This window comes from Perognathus longimembris, chromosome 4 (assembly GCF_023159225.1).
Source record: "Perognathus longimembris pacificus isolate PPM17 chromosome 4, ASM2315922v1, whole genome shotgun sequence".
Taxonomy (NCBI): Eukaryota; Metazoa; Chordata; class Mammalia; order Rodentia; family Heteromyidae; genus Perognathus; species Perognathus longimembris.
Window position 1 is genome coordinate 27,333,646 of NC_063164.1, and position 22,193 is coordinate 27,355,838.

Genomic DNA, 22,193 nt, shown 5'->3' on the forward strand with positions numbered 1-22,193 from the left:
AAGGGTATTATTATTAGATAACCTTGTTTGACTACAAGAGGCTACAGATGAGGAGACAGGCCACTGAGACTGCCTAACTCAACAGGAGTCTGGGAGATAGACAAAAACCAAAGTAAATTTGTTTCAAGCTAAACATGATGAACTTTATTAGCAATTAATAGGACTGCCAAATAGAAAGTCATAGCATTTATGATGCATGTTGATTTGAAAGATAATTGCTCAAACTCATTAAAAGTGAGAAGCTGTGTTTGTTTTCTGGTGTGATTGTAGTCACTCAGGAAATTAGCACCTCATTTTAGAAAGTAATGCATGGACACAACTTTACCATAATTTCTAAATGATGGAAAGTACTCATTTGGCCACTGAAAGCTAAAGCGTTTGCAAACTACTTCTCACAAAGCTAGTAAAATTTTCAGACCTAGGCCAGCCTCTCTCAGAGCAGCATTTGGCTCCCAATGGGCCATTACATCTGGTCACTGGATTAAGAAGTTGAGATTCTCAATGAGAAGACTGAAAACAGGCATAAAAAGTCAATGGCCAGGGATTCGAAGGGAGAAAAAAATACCAACTAAGAATATCAAAAATATAAAATCATTAACAACTAACACAGATCTGGAAGATACCTAGAATGAAGACCCACCCAAGATCCGGAAAGATGAAAGTTTTCAACTAATATCAGAGGCAAAACTTGGGCTATTTTGCTACAAGTTCCCTCTCCCTATAAGAATTGGGCAACTTGTAGAGGGCAAATTGGGAAAATTCCCAAGATAATACCAGTATAAAGAATTTGTACTAACAAAAATGCTACTTTCAAAGTGTTGAAAGAAAAATAACCCTATAAACCAGGAATTTTGTATAGCAAAAGTACCCTTAAAAAGCAAAGGAAAGCTTATGACTTGCAAAGTCTCAGGGAGTTTGGAGGACAGTCCTTCCAAGAAATGCTTCTCATTTCATTTGCATGGAAATGAAAAATGAAATGAGAACACACTAGATGGAAACTAAAAGAAACATACAGAACAAATATTAAACAAATATCTTTAACTTTTCTGTTTTTTATAATAAAGGACAGCTGTATAAAATATTCATTATAAATCTATGTTAAAGGTCATAAACGTACAAAGGCATAAAAGTTGTTGCTCATGATAGTGAATCAGCCACCAAACATCTGGAATAAATTATAATTTTTTAAAAAACGGGGGGGCTGAGGGGCGGGGGATACGGCCTAGTGGCAAGAGTGCTTGCCTCGTATACATGAGGCCCTGGGTTCAATTCCCCAGCACCACATATACAGAAAATGGCCAGAAGGGGTGCTCTGGCTCAAGTGGCAGAGTGCTAGCCTTGAGCAAAAAGAAGCCAGGGACAGTGCTCAGGCCCTGAGTCCAAGCCCCAGGACTGGCCAAAAAAAAAAGGGGGGGGGGGCTGGGAATGTGGCGTAGTGGGAAAGTGCTTGCCTAGCATACATAAAGCCCTAGGTTCAATTCCTCAGTACTACATAAACAGAAAAAGCTACAAGTGGCACTGTGGCTCAATTGGTAGAATGAGCAAAAAGAAATCAGAGACAGTGCACAGGCCCTGAGTTCAAGTCCTGGGACTGGAAAAAAAAACCCACACTTCTTGTCCTGGGGACAAGAAGTCTCTTTTTTCCCTGCTTTTTTTTCAAGGGTCTTCTGAACTATAGGTAACATGTAGGGAACAATTAAGAAGCAAATTTTTAGCAAGAGGCCAAAAAGACTAAGATGACCTAAGACTGAAAGGCTCTTGTATAATAATGAAGAAGAGGAAGAAGAGGGGGAGAAAAAGGAGGTGGGGGAGGTGGGGGGGAGGCGAAAAAGGAAAAAAGATGAAGAAAAGGAAAAGATTAGGAGGCGGAGGAAGAGAAGGAGGAGGAAGGGGGCAAAAAAGGGAAAAGAGATGAAGAAGAAAAAGACATCCTGATGATGATGAAGGAGAAGGAGGAGGAAGAATAAGAGGGGGAGAAGGAAAAGGAGAAGGATAATTGAACAGCTTGGCTGAATCCAGGGCTGTCTCCTACTCCTACCAATGCTATAATAAACAAAATAGCTTCTTGATATGTTCAGATTGTGTGTGCAGTGGAAAAATGATATAAAAGCTGTGTTGCTTCTCTTACCCAGAAAACACAAAGGGCCACGGTTACTAGAAAGCTGTAGAAAGCCAGGATTCCGTCAACCACCACCAATACCCAGAAGGGCTTAGGCTCAGAAGGCTGGTGCTCAGGACAATGATGTTTCTCTGGAAAACAGAACAGAATGGATCTAACAATAGGGGAATAGCAGTTAAGTGCACTATGTTGGGAACACCCAGAGAGGAACATGAAAGACATAAAACTGTCAGTAGCTGCTCCTATATGGACTTGCTCATTGGGACTTACACAATACCACTGACCGTGACCCAGTCAGTTTTCAGGGCAAGCTGAAAAACAACTGCTTACAGACCTGCATTTACCTGACTTCGTTGAATCCACTGTATGATTCAAAATGGCTGGTTCTAATGACTTCAACCCAACCTCATTTTCTCTCTCCCATTAGATGCCCAATCATCTAGACCTAAACTGTCTTTTTGAAGTAAATAAAATGACACACGTTTTCAAGCCTTAAGAAAAGCAGCATAGTATGGCAGTCAGAATAATGAGCTAGTGATCAGAGCATGAGTGTCGTGTGTGTGTGTGTGTGTGTGTGTGTGTGTGTGTGTGTGTGTGTGTGTGTGTACCAGTGCTGGGGCTTGAACTCAGGGTCTGAGCACTGTGTAAGCTTTTTTTTTTTTTTTTTGCTCAAGGCTAATACTGTATCACTTGAGCTAAAGCTCACTTTTGGCTTTTGGGGGTAGTTAATTGGAGTTAAGAGTCTCACTGATTTGTTAAGGCCTGGCTTTGAACCATGATCTTCAAATCTCAGCCTCCAGAGACGCTAGGATTACAGGCATGAGCCACCAGCACCTGGCTATTCCAAGGGTTTTTTGTTTTGTTTTGTTTTGTTTTTGGCCAGTCTTGGGGCTTGGACTCTGGGCCTGAGCACTGTCCCTGGCTTCTTTTTGCTCAAGGCTAGCACTCTGCCACTTGAGCCACAGCGCCACTTCTGGCCATTTTCTGTGTATGTGGTGCTGGGGAATTGAACCCAGGGCCTCATGTATACGAGGCAAGCACTCTTGCCACTAGGCCATATCCCCAGCCCTAGTCCAAGCATCTTTAATCCTGGCTGCACATTAAATTATTTGAGGAACTTTGATCATATAAAAATATTCAATGCCCCTTCCTCAACCCATATCAATTACGTCAAAATCTCAAGGTTGAGCCTAGGCATCTTTTTAAACACACTTAGATTTATAATATGCACACATGCTGAGAAGATACTGAGCCCGAGATCGTTACTATATGTACATATATGTGTATATGTGCATATTTACATATTAGTATGTGTATATATATATTAGGATATAAGTAGTTGTACAAAGGATTATAGCATTTATATGGGCAAAATTCTTTTTAAATGTTCTTTTTAAACCAAAATATTATGTATAGAATTCTTTTTGTGTGTTTTGACAGTACTAGGAATTGAACCCAGGACCTTATGCTCACTGAATCACACCCTTAGCCCTCTCTGCTTTAGTAACTTTTTTAGATATGGTCTCCCACTTTTTGCCTAGTCTTGGACTGAAATTTTCCTACCTATCCCTCCTGATAGTACAGACAGCACCACCATGCTCAGCTTGTTTGTTGATATGGGGATGGGTCTCACTTAACTTTTTGCCAAGTTTGCCTCAAGCTTCAATCCTCTTGATCTCTGCCAATTGAGTAGCTGGAATTACAGGCATGACTCACTGTGTCTATCTCTGCTTAGGCATTCTTGATATTAGAAAATTAAATGAGATTCAGTAACATTCTCACATTAATTGTCTCTATTTTGCCAGAACACAAAACTACCCTGCTATATTATGTTAATGGCACACTCCTTATCCAGTATTTGATTTTTCTCCAGTAGATCTTTGTTTCAGGATAGGAGAACAAGCATTTATAGGAATTATACCAGTATTAAATATAAAACAGAACATATATCTTCTTGTTTACCATTCTATAGAAAAAGAAAGCTATTGTGTTTGTCTCTGTTATGTTTATGTGTTGATGCCAATAAACTGCATTCTTCTGGGCTTGGGAATCTATAATTTTTCTCCCCAATGTTTTGAGAGAATTTGACCTCAATATAAACTCAGTGGACTTATTTCCACAGATTCATTAATGTTGTTTAATAATATTGAGCTTGAGCATTGTCCAACAGTGTACCCCAAGTAGCAGAGTTGATTACTATCAAATTTCATATTACATCCTTTGTCCTAGTCACATCCTTTGTGTGTTTGGAGAAATGGAAAAGCACTAGACAGAGAAACACCATGAAGCACAAAAAGGCAATTTGAAATAGAAGCCATTCTTCCTGGGCCCTGACCCATGCCACACCTGCTTCTAGAAGACACCTAGGCTTACAGGGTATTTGTGTTTCCTGCCATGATCCTCTCAAATTGAAAACATTTGATGCGATCTTTCTGACCATAATTTCATCTCCCATCTACCAATATGTCAATGAAGGAAAGGAAAGGCAGGATGATAGAATTCAATCTTTTCTAAAGTAAAAAAATATTTTATTTTTACAAAAAAGAACATGATTGATCTTTCTTAGTATAGATCCCACTTGGGACTGCTCTACTTCCTCACTGATCATCACCTAGTGTACAGGACTCCAGTTGAAAGCATTACTTCAGGGTGGTACCAGGGTAGACTTCACACATTACCTGTAATGTGGATAATGGTCCCATTGCTCCTCTCATTGCTGAGGTAAGGAGGAGGATACTTGACCTCAATCTTGCAGAAGTAAATATCTGTTTGGTTAATGTATAAATTCCGGAGATAGAAAGTCACAGTTTCATTGCTCAAATTCCCATCACAGTTGAAACCAGTATTTGAGTGAAACTGAAGCTGATGGGAAAAATTCCCATCCACAAAACAGACCTCCACAGCATTGTCCAGCCCCTTATGCAGGGAAGCCTTGAACTCCTTTGAGAAGAGGTTATAGGTATACTTGCAGCTCAGGTTGACCTCATTGTCATCCACCACAAGCAAGGGGGACTGCTTCACCAAAATCGTATTTTCTAGAGGAAAAAAAAATATTTAGAACCAGAGTATAAAAAATGTTCGTTTTTAATTAGATGGCTTAATTAATCAAATAAATAGACCTCCCAGCAAAGGCTTTCTCTTGGAGCGATACGTTGTATCTAAAGTTGTTAAAGTTCACACTTTGATAATGTATCCATCCTCCTTTGAATGGACCGAGGAGCATGTTCACTTGGAAGGTAAAATGAGGCCTTCTTTTGACAGTGAGTGATGGAAAATAAATGGAAAACGTTCACCTTTTCCCCCTAACAGCCATATCTTTGAACTGTCCTTGCTCCAGCCTCACTAAACCATCTCCCCTCTCCTTCCCCCTGAACAAATGCACCCAGTGGTCTTAAAAGAGAGCCTGAGACCCAGGCCACATCTGGTGGACACAGATGCTGCTGAGAACTTGAAACTCCTCGGTCAATGTAAAGTTGCTCTCCACCTGGCCCCACTTCCATCTGCCCACCTGACCTCACTTTTTCTGCCTAATATAAGGAGACCCTCGTGTAAGGGACATGCACCATTTCCTCTTCAGACAGGTGCAAGAGGACTTGGGTGCCCTTCCCAGGTGTTCCAACCAGAATAAAACCTGTTAGCCTGTTGAGTTCACCTTTCTGCCTTTTGTCTTTTCTTACAATGAGCACCACAGCTACACACAGGGAGTTTTTGAATCTGTGTTGTGATTCCTAAGATGTTACTCACACACTGGGCTGATTTTCTGATTAAGTGATATCCTTGGAAGTCTGACACAGATATACAAACAATTTTGTTTTTAACTTGCAAGGCTGGATTTTATGAATGCATTTAAAAGTTTTTACTTTGATTATTGGACATTCCAAGAGTAGGATTAAAAAGGTAAGACAGTATGTAACCTAGAAATTTGAGCTTCTTTATTTCCATAACAAATTCTGAGAGCAGTGTTCTCAAGAGTTTTGTGTAGATGTTCTCTTAAGTCTCAGAGGATGGAGTCTAGCAAAAGCTATGGCAGGTCATTGTCTACCTTCATGCTATCCAGCTAAAAGAGCTGCCCTTTTAAAGCAGTGCTGCCTTTTTAAAGCAAAGGAAATGCAGCTGTTATCAATTCTATATAAAAAAAATGTTGACATTGTTTCCCCATATATCCCCATTGCTACAACATGACAACATATTCCTTCTTTTTAAAAAAAATTACTTCAGAGGTCTAAACATCAGTTTGTCTAAAGTCACTAAGGAAATAATGAGTAAAACCAGAACTAAATACCCACCACACCACCTAAGAAACACTTAGAAGAGTCATTGAGAGCTTTGCAACCAAAGGACCCATGGGGTTTGGGCCTCAGCTTTTCAGAAGTAAACAAATAGCATTTTCACCTTCAATGTAAAGTTCAATACAAACAAAAACATTCTTGCTATTGTTTGGGGAGCTTCCTAGTAATCATCTTTTTCAAAAAGATTCCTTGGTCAACACCCACATTCACACTTGAAAAGCCAAGTAGAATCCAAATCTGTTAAAATGAAATTTATAATTTAACCTACATGTGTTTGCTTTAAATTCATTTTAAATTATTTTTAAATAGTTGTACAAAGGGTTTGGATTCAGCATGCCAATTTATATGTACAATGTATCTTGATCAGTACCACCTCTTCCGTCATTCTCTCCTCTACCCCCATTTAACCTGGGTTTAAATTCATGTACTCTGAAGTTTTATTTTGCTTGAGTAGAAGGCATAAAACTCAGTTACTAGGTTTGTGTCATAATGTGTAATAGTGTTATATATATTTTTATATATAAAAAACATTAGAAATTTTTAGAGAGAAAACTTACGTCCACATTTTCCCATTCCCATAAATTCTGATTTAATTAGTATAAGTTAATGATGGTGGGTGGAGTTATGTTGTAATGAGTGTTCAGTTCAATGGGTTTTTTAAAATAATCTATTCAGAAAGTTGTGAGTGGATCACCACAATGTGATTCCAAGACATTTTTATTTCTTTTTTATTCTCAAAATTTTATTATCAAACTGACGTACAGAGAGGTTACAGTATCATACGTTGGACATTTTTATTTCTCCAACAGGGAATTTGCTATTCATTAAGTCATTTCCTATCCCTCCCTTTTTTAACTTCTGGAAGCAAATAATCTCCTTTCTGTGCATTCTATTCAACTTGCCTATTCTATTTCTGTGTATTTTCCTACTGAAGACACTGATATCAATAGAAATCATACAATATGTAACCTTTTATAACTGGTTTCTTTTACTTAGCACAATGTTTTCAAGGTTTATCCAGAATGTAATACGTGTCAGAACTCTATTGCTTTTTATGGCCAAACAATATTCCACTATGTGAATACACCACATTTTAGATTTCCATTCATCACTTTCAGGTTATTGTGAATAAGACCACTCTGAACATTCTGTGTAAGGGGTGTGTGTGTATGTGTGTGTGTGTGTGTGTATGTGTGTGTGTGTGTGTGTGTTAGCTATTAGGTATACAGCATTAATGGAATTGCTAAGTCATGTGATAATTTTGGGTTCAATTTTTTGAGGACTTGCCCGGATGTTATCCCAACAACTGTTCCATTTCATATTCCCACCAGCACTATACACAGGTTCCATTTTCTCTACTTTCTTGCCAACACTTGTTGTCTCTCTATTCTTAAAAGCCACATTCATGTGTGTATCAAGTGTTATCTCTTCATGGCTTGATTTGCAGTTCTGTAATAATGAATGATGCTATTTGTGAGCCCTTTCCAAAGAAATGTCTACTGTTATCATTTCTCCATTTATGAACTGAACTGTGTTTTTGTGGCTGTATGACTAGCACTTTTACATTTTTGAAACAATTTTCTTAACAGATTCTGTGTGGTTTGAAACTATTTTCTGTGTTGTTTTTTGCTTAGTCTCAAACATTTCCCCCTATTGATTCTAATATTCAATTGATGCTGAAAATAAAATTGGTCAAACAGAGGACTCAACCTGACCACCTATTAGAATCACTGGAGAAACTTTTTAAAATCCTGGATTGCCAGGAGAGTTAAATCAGAATGATCATCCATTCTTTGTTTCTTTCTTTCATCCTTCTTTCTTTCTTTCTTTCTTCCTTCCTTCTCTCCTTCCTTCCTTCCTTCCTTCTTTTTTTTATTTCGTGCCAATAGTGGGGCTTGAACTCAGGACTTCATGCTTTTATGTAGCTTTTTCATTCAAGGCTGGCACGCTGCCATACACTTGAGCCACGCCTCTACTTCCAGATTTTTGCTGGTTAGTTGAAGATAAGAGACTCACACTGTCCATCCAAGGCTGACTTCAAACCTCAATCCTCAGATTTCAGCTTCCTGAGTAGCCAGTATTACAGGCATGGACCACTGGTACCTAGCTTGGCATCAGGATTTCTAAGGTTTCCCCTGTATTTCTAAATTACAATCAAGTTTGCAAAGTATAAACCTAATATATGAAACCTAACTTCTTTTTAAAATTTTTACTTATGTATTTATTTTTGTTATAAAGGTCATGTACAGAGGGGTTACAGTTACATAGGTCAGGTAATGAGCACATTTCTTTTCGAACAATGTCAACCTCTCCCTCATTTTATCCCAGTTTTTTTCTTTTTTTATAAATTTTTTTTTCTTATTTATTGTCAAAGTGATGTGCAGAGAGGTTACAGTTTCATATGTTAGGCATTGGATACATTTCTTGTACTGATGAAACCTAACTTCTTATTCTCAAACTTAATAAACATCTATAGGATGTTCCAACTCCATTTTCTTAAACTAGCACCTTAATGAGTCAGATCATCTAAATCAATATTCTCAGACACATGCAAGCATTCCCACTCCCATACTTGATTCACTAGCTCTATGGCCTACCATCTCCTTCCCAGCTCTCAAGACAACTCCTGTCTCTATCACTCATTTTCCACTTGGTCAGCTTCTGTCTTTGGAACACCTCATTTCATATGGTTTACTTTGGTTTTCTTTTTCTCACTCGCATGTGTTTTCTATAAGCCTAGTTTCCAAGTGTCTTGACAGCAAGCACCATATGTTACAGTTCTTTACAGAATACTGTGAGAGTAACAGGATCTCCTTAAGTAATTATTGAGTAATCCAACTTCATCATTCCTATCAGCAGCTATGTCCATCAGTGTTTATCCTCTCTACTCTCTGTTAACACTAATAATTGAATTTGCTGACCCTTAAACATAGATACTGTACTTGAGATAGTTTGCTTGCTTGATGCTAGTATGTGGCTAATGGCTACCTAGTTTAGAATTCAAGCTAAGTTCAGGGTTGAGTGATAAAAATCTCTTGTTGTTTGTTTGAGGTTTGTTTGTGACATGACCTCACTATGTAGTTCAGTCTGGTCTTGAATTTTCAATCCTCCTGTCTCTACTTCCTGAATTCCAGGATTATACAATTCAACATACAACAAACCTCTTGTTTTCTGTTTTTAATATTTATATCTGTATAACACTTGGTCCCACATTGGTCCATGTCAATAGTTAAGGAAAGTTGAAGCAAGAAACTATGTTATAGGACTTCAGTATCTATATATAATTTTAAGAGGCATTAAATGAAAGAAATTCACTTTGGGTGCTAGACAAAGATAACAATTACTTTAAGTAATATTGAATATGTATGGTCATTATGATTTTGAGTGAACATAATCATTCTGACTCCTAGTTTTCTCTTAAAAGACAGTACATATAAGACTATGCATCCCTCACTCTATGGGACCAGTGTTAAGATAGAAATCAAAGTAACTGACAATTGAAGTATCAAATAACAATTGTTCTGGATATGTATTTGGTTCTTGGAGTTTCTGCAAATCCATAATACTTCAATAATTTAAGAACTTATTGAACCCATACAATGGAGAATGTAAAATTTTCTCCTAAGTTGTATATTGTCAGTTCTACTATGTATTCAACATCAATGATAAGCATGTAATAAACATGAAAATAAAGTCTAGTTCTATTAAAAGAGAAATTAAAAAAAGAACTTATTGCAGAATATAAAGACATATAAAGCTCGATGAAGAAGATGCTAAAGGATACTATTTGATTCATCTTTATTTTTCAGATAATATTTGTAGTAGAAAACATGCTTCATAGACTTTGCTTTTGACAGAACTGCTCTTTTCCTGCAAATATTTGATTTTCCTTCTTGTGAGCATTTAGACAAGGTTTCCTTGGGTCAACCCTACTAATTAAAAGAGAAACACTGTTAACCTATTAATTGTATTTCCAAGGAGTAGCTTGATGGACATTTGTTTAACTGAGTTGACAAGTTGTTTTGATGATTAATGTAGTGCTTTGCTTTTCAAAGCCTTTCCTAGCAGCTCACTAGCTAAAGGTGTGGAGACAGGAAGCACTAACCTCAAACCTCATTCCCTCACAACTCCTGCTTGACAACAGGCCGACATAAAGAGTAAGATCTGAAGTGAGATGGTACTTATCTGCTGCTTTTGAGCAAGGTAACAAGAGCTAAAAGATTTCCCACAGATAGCCTGTGAATCCTGTGATATAACCATCTTCTAGAAGATTGAAAATGGCTGTGTTTCCATGAGAATGGAGTTGGGGAAGGTTGGTGACAAAAACAACTACCTGCCTTTTCACCTATTCTTTTTTTTTTTTCCTTTCCTTTTCACCTGTTCTAAGTTGGTCAATTACCACATTTAGTAAACAGGTCAATCCTCTGCCTAAGTGGAGAGGACTTCTAAGGTGTGGCTCCTGACATCAAAGAACCCCAACCTTAACAGGACATTCCCCATCAGTGTAGGTAGTGCACAGATTTCCAAAGAGGAAGCCTCGAATACAGTGCGGGAAACGCATCAGTTTAAAGTTCATATGGTTATAAAAGGCTTTTGCTTATCTCATACCACCAGTGAGGTAAAGAGATACGACATTTATCCTTATGCTCATTTTACAGATGAGGAGATGTCCAGAGTTGCCCAAGGTTTCAGGACAAATAAGTGACCCCTGGGATTCCAGCTCAGGCCTCCATGACAGTTTCTAGTCCATTGTTCTTTACCCTCTACCTTATTGCATCAAAATTTCAGCATAATTTCAGTGATTAGTTCTAGATCTTGTCAAATCTAGACTAGATGGAAGAGTCCAAGTGGGAGTCAGGGAGAATACAATTGATTAAGGGGTAAATGGCATGAAAAGAGAACTGGATCAAGATAAATTCCAGTTTTTTTTTTCCACCATTTTGTGGGACTCCCACCTGCCCCCCCCCCCCGCCAAAAAAAATACTGTTGGAAAAAAACGATCCAAGCTAATACGTGCTTTTACAGAAGGGATAACTGAAACCTAATAAACAACTTTGTTGAACCAAGTCACACAAATAACCAAAGAGGTAAGATGTAATATATTTAGACACCTAGGAATAATATTTTAAATCATGAATGAAAAGAAAAACATCTTTTTCATTCAGGAAGATTGATTTCATACTTAAAGAAAGTTTGTTTCAAACTTTTTGTACCTAATATTAAGTAGTTCTACCTTATCTGAGATTTTGCTTTCTACAGTTTTAGTTATCCATAGTTAGCCACAATCTAAAAGCTCCAGAAATAAACAATTTGTAGTTTTAAATCGTGTACTGTATGAGTAGCACAATGAGATTTCCTGTTTGTCTCAAAGAAGCTGTGATAACTCCTTTTGTCCACAGGTCCACAGTGTGTGGAGGCTGCCTCTCGGACAGTCCCATAGCTATTCTCCAGGTCAAATAACCTTTACTTTATTTAATAGGGGTCCCAAAGGTAATGTGAAAGTAATGATCCTGAAACTTGGATTATGACAAGAAAAAACTGAAGCCATGGAGTTCTTCCATTAAGTAGAAAGCATAAAAATCTCTACTTAATAAAAAAAGAAAAAAAAACAGTATGTTGAGTTGCTAACATGGAACTTCCTTCCATGAAATGGTAAAGAAGGAAAACAAAATTCTGGCTTGTTTTACTGTTGCACCTCAAACTGAGAACATTACATCTATGGTGCATGATGTGTGCTTAGTTCAAACAGAAAGTCAATTGAGGGTTTGATGCTATCCAAGGTTGCAGGCATCCAAGGAGGGTCTTGAAATTCATTCCCTGTGAGGCAGGAGGGCTACTATATACAGAACATTTTGCTTACGATTTGAAGGACTTCTTAAAGGTCATGGGTGGCTGGCAGATAAGATCCATGGACAAGACCGACATGTGAAACACTTGTTACAACTTGTTGCTAGTGCACAAACAGTAATAATACCATTGCAGCTCTTCTGTTCAGCTTGCCCACATATACAAAAGGGAGATCAGTCATCAACATATAAAATCACTTTCAACTTCTACTATCATTGGACAAATTATTACTTCAGGGCTTTTATGAAATGCATTCGTTAATTGTGTTGAAATGTATAGTTTTCTACACAATTGAACTCTATGCTTCCATTAGAAAGAATAAAATTGCCTTATTCATAAGGAAATGGAAAGACTTGGAAAAATTCATATTAAGTGAAGTAAGCCAGACCCAAGAAACATAGGCTCCATAGTTTCTCTCACTTGTAATAATTAGTATATGTCCAGGATAGTCCTAGCAGAGGATCACAGTAGCTCAACAGCTATGTACATAGGGCTATAAATGATGCTAATCTAAATGAATGCCAAGATCTGGAAACAAGAAGGCTGTTTTTGTTTTTTTGTGGTTTTTTTAATGTACTGTGTGAAGCTATTTCTTTTTTCTTTCATTTTTTATTTCCTTCGGTTTATCCACTGTTGTCACTGGGGTTTTTTGTTTGTTTTGTTTCGTCTTGGTACCCTGTGTCTTGTATATAGGTTTATCTGAATTGGGGAAAGGAAGGGGAACAACAAAATGGTGAGACAAAGGACAAGGGGTGAACTAATGCAACAGTGATACTCACAAGACACTATGTTGGAAATGAACTTTACAAATTGGGCGGGGGGAGTGGGGGAAGGGGAGGAGGAGAAAACAAAGGAGGACCTAACAATGTTAGACAAGAAATGTACTCATTACCTTATTTATGTAACTGTAACCCCTCTGACATCACCCTCACAATAAAAAAAAAATTTAAAAAAATGTATAGTACTCTACTTTTCCTTTTCTGTGTCATAAGCACCATAGAGAAACAAAATGACAAGTAGAAGCTAGTGAACCAGAATCAAGAAAGCAGCCCTCAAGTCTGAAGTATGCCTTGAGAAGCTGGAGAAGCAAGAAAGAAGATAAAACACCTGCTTAATGAGCAATTGATTTTCTTCCAGAACCTTTAAGAATTTGATTAGGTTCCATTTATGAACATCACAGTCAAGAGTTTCTTTTGCAGCTGAAAAAAAATCAGGCTATAAGATCCTCAGCTTATGTAATTTCCTTTTTTAAAAATTCTGACGGAACAGAATTTCACATGTTGAATAAGGAACCAAAGAAAATGATGGCTTACTATTTTCAACTGTGTTGTCCTATGAAATCTGTGTGCCAGTTGCAAGGGTGATACTGGTTACCCTGGCATAGGACACCTCTTCCTGACCACACAGCTGCTTACATGTCTGTAACTTTCCTCTGAGAACATTTCCTGTTTGGGTCTAAGATGCCTTTCAGAACATGGCCATCTGACCACTTATTCCTTTTCAGATTATGTAAGGGCCAGGCTTCCCCAAAGGCTAATCCAGGGTTTGCTCTGGAACCTGTAAGACAAAACTGTTCTCTTGAGTAAAAACATGAACTCCATGTCTGTGGCCTTGGTAACTCTTGTTAGCTTGGCCTCCTTCAGATGTAGCAAGAGTACAAACATTCCTCAGACTATAGCACCTTCCACTATCCTCTTTGAGCCCCTAATGTCCCATCAAAGGTTCAGTGCCAAGATCCTGAAATTCATGTGAAATGAAAACAAAGACAAAAAATCAAGTTATGGTTTCAACAACATTGTGGTCATTTCATCTCATTTTTTTGGTTGCCTGTTATTCTATCTCTATTTTTATAAGGAATGATGATTTAAGAAAAATCTCTCAAAATGTAGCTTCAAACAAGCATAATATACACATATCTATGTTGCCCCGTTCAAGATTTCAATATAAAATAGTGCCCTCAAAATTGTATATTTGAAGGATGGCTTATTTACAAAAGATGGTTAGTAAAGATGTAGAGATAGCAGTACCTCAGCATGGTGCTGGTGGCTCATGCTTTTAATCCTAGCTACTCAGGAGGGCAAGATCAGAGGTTCAAGGTGCAAAGCCATTCCAGGCAGAAATGTCCGTAAGACTCTATCTCCAATTAACTAGCAAAAAATCTGGACTGCATGCATGGTTCAAGTGGTAGAGTGCCAGCTATGCTCAAAAATGTGAGAGCATGAGCACAAGGCCCTGAATTAAAACCCCAGTACCAGCAGAAAATAATAATAATAATAATAATAAATAACAGAATGTCAAGGGGGAATGGATGACCACCTAAGGCCTGTAGCAGCAAGGTTATAACCACCCTTAGCACTGAACAGGTGAAAAGATAATGAAGTTACAAGAATGAGAAGTAAAGACAATTGTGTAGAGGAGACTTCAAGGGCAGAAGCATGACTTCTGTTGAGCAAACAGGCCAAAACAGCTCTCTCCAAGATTGTGTATGTCACAACTTAAAGCTAATCAAGTACATCAAGTATGCAAACAGAGCATACAACCAACTATGCAACAGAACATACAGTTTTTAAACAAAATTTAAAAGAAACTTTAATACAAACAAAGACAAATGACTATAGGTAATAATAAGGATAGACGTAGAAGCCTGGTAAATAAATTTACAAGGACAAGATGCTTTGCGGATGCAGTAGTCACACACTCTGACCCTAATCTATATCCCTATGCAGGCAGTCATAATCATGTAGAGGTTACTCGTCCTTGTCCCTTTCAAATATTACTGTTATGCAATTTCACAAAGTAACTCAGAGGTCAAGTAGTTCACTAATAAAATGTCTAAGTTCTAAGACCTAAGACACTCATTTTTGAGAAATAAAAATTATCAAAATGATCAATGAATACTTCGTTGCAAAAAAATTTTGATTTTTTTTCCTTTGGAATTCTGACTTCTGCTATGACCATTCATTCAACAACACATATGCTCTTCCTTGGGAGATGTAAAGATGTAGAAGAAATCCTAAAGGGCTACCCTCTTAGCTAGATATACTGCAAAGCCATAAACAGTGCATAAGCTTTTTAGAAGCTAATTGACAGTCATCAGAGAAGGCCTTTGTTTCCAGGTGAGTCTGATCCAGTTTTTTTCACAAATTCACTTTTGACTGGATCATCAGGTCTAGGCCAAATGTAAACAAGTTCAATTATGGACCAAATAACCTTACTATAGTATTTATTGGGAAATAGTAGGACATTTTATTTATGTAGATAGAAAAATGGAAAAAGATGGTTGCTATCAATAATTAAAGGCCTTTAATGCCAAGAAAAGGCACGTGGATTTTACAGGAAAGCAACCTGAGCCACTCACAACATGTTAGTTGAGAATGGTCCTGGGGATGGTTAGCAGAGCAGTAAGGAAGGCATTGGATTAGAACAAGGTCAGAGGCAAAGAGGAGACCAATAAGGAAGCTGTTGCCATAGTAACATAGCTCAAAAGACCTGAGTAGTAGCAGAGAAAGGAGACAAGGCCTTGTTGTTCTGCCATGCAGACTGATAGCAGGAATGGAAACTGACATGAGTTCATGGGAGGGTGAGGACAAGAAAAATAATGTAAGCTGAGAGAAGAAATAAGCATGGGAGAAATAAAGCTGTTGGGTATAGTTTTTGATATGCAGTGTTTAAAGGCTAGATTAAGCCTCAAAGAGGAAAGATACAGAAGTGAGAAATATAGTACTGAAGTTTAAGGAAGCTAATCAGAGATAGAAATGTACATTGAGGAACCATCTATTAGGATAAAAATATTAAAACTGTTAAAAATAAATCCACTGCCTGCTCCATAATCCAAGAGACACTTCCAGGAATTCAGAGTGTAAACACCTTGGAAAGACAGAAACTCCTAAACGTATAGCCACATAAATGTGGGTGCAATATCACACAACCCCCTTCCATTCACAGACATACAATTTTCCTTTGCTAGATAGACAGTTGATTAGGACAGTATGACAAATAGACATAAATAAAAGTGATATCAAATCAAAAACCACTGAGCCACTCTCCCAAATCAAAATTTTATCATTTTAAAAGATTATCTGTAGTCCACAGTAGGTAGACAGAGATTCTATGGCTTTCAACATAAATTTATTACAGTAATTCAGCAACAGATTAAAAAGAAAACTCATAGACACTAAAGGATCTCTTCTATTATTATACTGTTTTTCTAAATATACAGTTGGATCAAGCAACCAAGCTTAGGTACTCCTAAACCATGTCATTTGAGACCGCAGTCGAAACAACTCTATAAAAAAAAGACAAAAATATATTTCTCATGTCTGTTCTAGTATTCCTAAATCTTACACCTCTGAAGCCCTGCTTAAGACTACCGTGGCATAAAAGAATCTTCTAGGTGTCATAAGAAAATAGTTTGAAAATGATTAGTTTTGGACCAGATAATAAGAATCAGCAAAGGCCATAGGGCCCCAAAGCTCTGCAGTTATTTCTAAGCATATTAGTGTCTAAGATCCTGGTTATCCATCACCTCAAAGGATTTCAGATACCTGGCTTACAATTTCTTCTATATACTCTAGCAAAATATAAGAACATCCACAGAAGAATAGAGTGAATGATGAGCTGCCTCATTAGAACTGATTTTACACACACACACACACACACACACACACACATGCTAGCATTTAAAAATTCTACTATAGAAGCATTTTATGCCCCCCCAACACTAGATGTGAAATGTCCTCTAGTACAATCTCTTCATACATAAAATAAGGAAAGAGACCCCAAAAAGTAATGTCATAATGTGGCAGACTATAAAATGTCTACTCTTACTTCCCTACCTTGGGAAAGCCTGGGTTTAACTTCTGAGTTTGGGTGAGAAGCAGATTTGGTCTCCCCCAAACTGTTAACCAGCCACATCCTTTTTCTAAACGACTGCAGGGAGCTGCTCATATCTACAGCCCTGACTGGAAACTGGAGCCTTAATGATGGCAAGCAAGGCTGGTTTGAACCCTGGGATCTTGTCATCACAGCCAGAAGCTGAGGTCAAGTCCAGCCATAACGTGCACTATGTTTGGGTGCTCAAGGAAGAATTTAAAGATATTTGGGGTAAATCTTTGAATTCAAACTGTGTATGATCTCACTGGCCTATTGCCATCAATTTAACACTAGGACCTATTCTGATCTAATTAAATACAAATATATATATATATACATTAAACAAAGCAGGGCTTTGTTTGGTTGGTTGGGGGGATTGTTTGTTTGTTTTGGCTTCTGTGTATTTTCTTGCTTTGTTTTTATTTGTTGGTGGTACTAGGGATTGAACACTGGGCCTGGAACAAACTAGGCAAGAACTCCTTGAGCCATGGCCCAGGCCCAACAAATCCTTCCATGCTGGTAAACAAATCTCAGGCTTACCAAGGTAAGGAATGATTCACCTGCCCAAGCTTTATCCCACATATACCTGCCTTCATCTTCACAAAACTGACCCACCCTTTTCTTTTTCCTCTTCCCCCTCCTCTTTTCTTTCCTAATAGTGTTCTATTCCCCAAGCCCTGGGATGCCCCCCAAAATGCACGAATTCACTAACACTCAACTAACACTTGTTTCTCCCACATGCCAAACATTATTAAATTATTCCACTGTGAACATTTATTACATGCCTACAATACAAAGTACCATGGTAAACATTTTAGCTGATAGAAGTTCCCAATTGCCTTTACCTTATCTATCAATTTTTTCTTCTTTTCACTAACCCCGTTTTGTCCTCCTCCATTTTTTCTTAATTCTTGGAGTCTTATCTTCTTTATGGTTCTGCTTAAACAAAGATCCTACTAGACTCCCAATGTTCGTCTCTTTGTTTCTGAATTGAATGCTATTAGTCACTGTCTCTTGTTTAAATCCTTTTTCCCCTTGATTTTAGTGGCATCCCACTGGTCTCCCTCTCCCATATTTTTCTTCCCACTCAAGTCAATTCTCTGTGTAGGTCACTAGCTCACCACTCTCTTTAGCTGACTCTTAAACAGAGAGTGAGTTCCAGATTCAGTTCAACATTCTGCTTTCACACACTTGTACCCTCTCCTTTCAACTAGCCATCTCTTCTCTTGTCTCATGTCAAAGACATGATTACTAAGTATTTTCTTCTTATCCAGTTCAACTTCTTCAAAATGTCTTGAAAGCAAGACTCAAACTCCTGTTACCAAGTTTTCAGTCCTTTCTTTATTCTGATTCAACCCTACCTCTGTGCTGCACACTTCTCCATACCGTCTCACTTGCCATCTGTCCCAAAAACATGCATCAGTATTCCTGATTTCATTTCCTTGTTCACGTGACTTCTTTCTCAGGCATTGTAGTACTGGTAAGAACCTGAATCTTGTAGTAAGACCATCTGCATACTTTCTATGTGAACAGGGTTAGACGCTCCACCTGCTCAGGGTTTCCATTTCCCTTTCTACAAAATAATACAATCATAGTAACAACGTCATAGGATTCGGGGAAAGATTAGATGATTTAATACAAGGAAATCAAGGTAGAACAATGTTGCTAGCAATTTTTATTAAGAACATGGTCCTTTAATCATCTATCATTCCAATTTGATTCCTGACTCTGCATGAAGTTACCATCCTATGTTTATCATATAAGAGCATTTTTTTGTGCTTCCTCATTTTGATACTCATTTCTTTCCTTCTTCCACAAATACTTGTTGAATATCTTCTCTAACATGTTGCCTCATATTGGGTTATAAGGATGGATAAGAAATGATCCTGCCCTGGTCAAGGAGCTCATAGTTCATAGTAGGAAAAAATAGATATGTTCAACTTAGAATAACAATCTTGAAAACTTCGAGGAGGAAAGAAGTCTCTTTGCATTTAGTGTCTCAGGTGAGAGGTGTAGAAGCCATTCCAGATCATAAGAACAACATATGCAAAGCCATTAAGGCACCACATGAAGTGGAGGAAAGCCAAAGATTACCAGTTAACTGTTTCCTGATGTTTGATCTTGTTACATAATTTTCTCAACTAAACTGAAATCAAGGAGGACTGACACAACATAAGCAATCCTTCTAGCACAAAATTAGATAGTTTAAATACAGAAGATGGCAATAGGCCCAAAGCATGCAAAAATCCCAGGTAACTTGGCAATGTCATCTTTGTATCTGATCCTTATAGGAAAAGCCAACACAGCTGTTTTCTCTGTGAATTCAGGAGGGTTCTCTGTTCTCTCTCATCGCTAAATATTGATGTCTGCATTCTACGTTGCTTTAGATGCTTCAATTTATAATCATTTTCCATAAAACAAGTTAGTATGGATAAAATATTATCCACAATTGCCCTGAATTAAAAGGAAAAAAAATGGAAGTTTGGATCATTTTTATCTCTATTTCCTGAATCTCAAAATGGGATTTTGTGTCTGTCACAGACTTCAGACTAGTGTCTTTCATATAGAATAAATACCATCGAATGAGAATCTAACATAAGGGCTATCTTGCCAAAGCACAAGAGCAGGCCCTTTGGAGAACAAAAACCTAATACTCTGTTTTATTTCTCCAGGAGACTCATGGTGAAAACAGTTTCCTATGCACCTATTCTCACCAATCCTCAATGGGATAAAATCTGTGAATCAGAAATGGAACCTTTCCTGATCTTAAATTATGTGCCCATGATTTTAGTAGTGTTTAATAACAACAAAATTCATCAGATCATCTAGTGAAGCTGAGAATGTAGCCAGGTGATGATTTTTGACACGTTGTCTTGTGTCAAGGACCCCTAAGCAATGGAAAGCACAACCTTTTACTTTCTCAGTAATTTAAAAAATCAACACCCAATTAAGTTCTCAACAGAGAATCTACATCATTGTTCAAGAGAGGGACTTATCAGTGATCCAGGTAGCTGAATAAATGAATGAGTGATGAAGAAGAGTTCCTGGAATAATCAGTACATGATTTGGTAGATTGTGAGTCAATGTTGTGATGAAATACAGTGGGAAAAGGCTCACATTTAGACCAGAGTCCAAAGTGGACTGAGTGGGCTGGGAATATGGCCTAGTGATAAAGTGCTCGCCTCGTATACATGAAGCTCAGGGTTCAATTCCTCAGCACCACATATATAGAAAAAGCTGGAAGTGGCTCTGTGGCTCAAGTGTGCTAGCCTTGAGCAAAAAGAAGCCAGGGACAGTGTTCAGGCCCTGAGTTCAAGCCCAAGGACTGGCAAAAATCAAAACAAACAAACAAAGTGGACTGAGTAATTCTGAATGATACTATCAGGAACCAGCTACCTTGCCAGTCAGAGTCCCCAAGATCATGAAGATGATGACAAAAAGATGACAGTAATGGTGATGTTGAGATAAAGGAGCAACTCAAGTTAAATAAGAAACTCTCCACCTGCAACTTCTCTTACAGCATTGGAGCCATAAACACACATAAACTGTTTGATGACACACAGACTAAATTAAGATGTCTATGAAATTAGCACTAAATTATGAAAACCCTCTTTTTCTGAGTCTCTGCCAAGCAGCTAGGTATTTTGATTCCATTTGATGTATTTCTCTGATAGTATTCAGTCAACAAAACCAGAGTTACACCTTAAAAAGTTACACACCCTCTTTGCAAATGCTTTTCACTGGAGCATGGTGATTGATTCTCAGCAATGTTTCTTAGACCAAAAGCTCAGGGTGTGTTGGGGTTTTGTTCTTTTGTTGTTTTTGTTTGTTGGTTGATTGGTGGTAGTGGTGCTAATACCACATCATTGAGCAAAAAGAGTCCAAAATCAAATCATTTGAAAGGAGACATACAGTTACTTTCACACAATTTAGAAACCCAGCTTAGAAACTCCAGCCACTCAGAGGTCATTTTCTCAAGTGTCTAACTATACTCTCAACAGGAAAATCCCATCCTCGGAATAAACTTCTCGAAGAAGAAAATAAACTGTAATTCTATTGTGATAAAAAGGAGAAAAGGGGGGCTGGGAATGTGGCCTAATGGCAAAGTGCTCGTCTCGTATACATGAAGCCCTGGGTTTGATTCCTCAGCACCACATATATAGAAAAAGCCAGAAATGGCACTGTGGCTCAAGTGGCAGAGTGCTAGTCTTGAGCAAAAAGAAGCCAGGGACAGTGCTCAGGCCCTGAGTTCAAGCCCCAGGTCTGGAGAAAAAGATTGTATGCCTTGTGATGACATGCTAATAAAAACAATTGTGCTCTGCACTGCCCTGTGCGTTTTATACAAGAAAGTCTGAGATAAATTGTGCATCCCCACCAATGTCCATGTGAGTTCACATAAAAACGAAGAGCTCTTGTTTAGGAAGACAATAAACCACAAACAGAAATTTCTCCTGGGATGTGAGTGGCACACGAAGTTTCATTGTATAAATGTTTCCACACAATCTGCAGGACATACTTGGAGGAAGATAGCCATACAAGATAAATGCCAAATAATCTTAAACATTTCTCCACTTGAGAAGGAAAGACATAAAAAGGGGGACACCTATGTCTGAAGATGGGGAGACAGCGAGCTCCTTCCCTACCCATCACCAAGGTCTGAAAGTGAGCAGCACCTCAGAGTTACAATCACGATTTCTAGTCTGTTTCAATGACTCATTCTATTGCTCGGAATTGATCAATCAGTATTCATTTTGCAGTCCTTGCTATAAAAGAATTTGCAAGATGGATACCCTAAAAAATGGAGAAAACAGTAATATATTATCTCAGGCAATGTGTTAGAGTACAAATAATTCCTAAGCAATGTTCATATTTTTTACATAGGCATCAAATTTACTCCAAAGAACAAAATACTTTGTGACTTTCTTAAGTCAGAAAAACTGGTTGTAGTATATTGGAAGTTGTGTAAATATCGTGATCTATTTATTACCTTGCATTTTCCAATGTCCATCTTTTTATCTCACTTTCCCAAGTCCAGCCCCCACGTGATACTCAACTGTAAGAGATGA

The 22,193-nt window shown here is 37.9% G+C and overlaps 1 protein-coding gene across 2 annotated transcripts in view; it reads right to left on the reverse strand.

Annotated features, from left to right (window-relative positions):
- Cd28 (CD28 molecule) overlaps window positions 1–22,193 on the reverse strand; it is a 43,720-nt gene that overhangs the window by 18,093 nt on the left and 3,434 nt on the right. For both annotated transcript variants that reach the window (XR_007210729.1, XM_048344906.1), the window contains exons 2-3: window positions 4,798–5,154; window positions 2,129–2,250 (exon numbers count right to left, since the gene is read on the reverse strand). Coding sequence is in view for 1 of the 2 variants with exons in the window: in XM_048344906.1 (XP_048200863.1) it covers window positions 2,129–2,250; window positions 4,798–5,154 (479 nt within the window). In the remaining variant the exon portion in view is untranslated. The remainder of the gene's footprint in view (window positions 1–2,128; window positions 2,251–4,797; window positions 5,155–22,193) is intronic.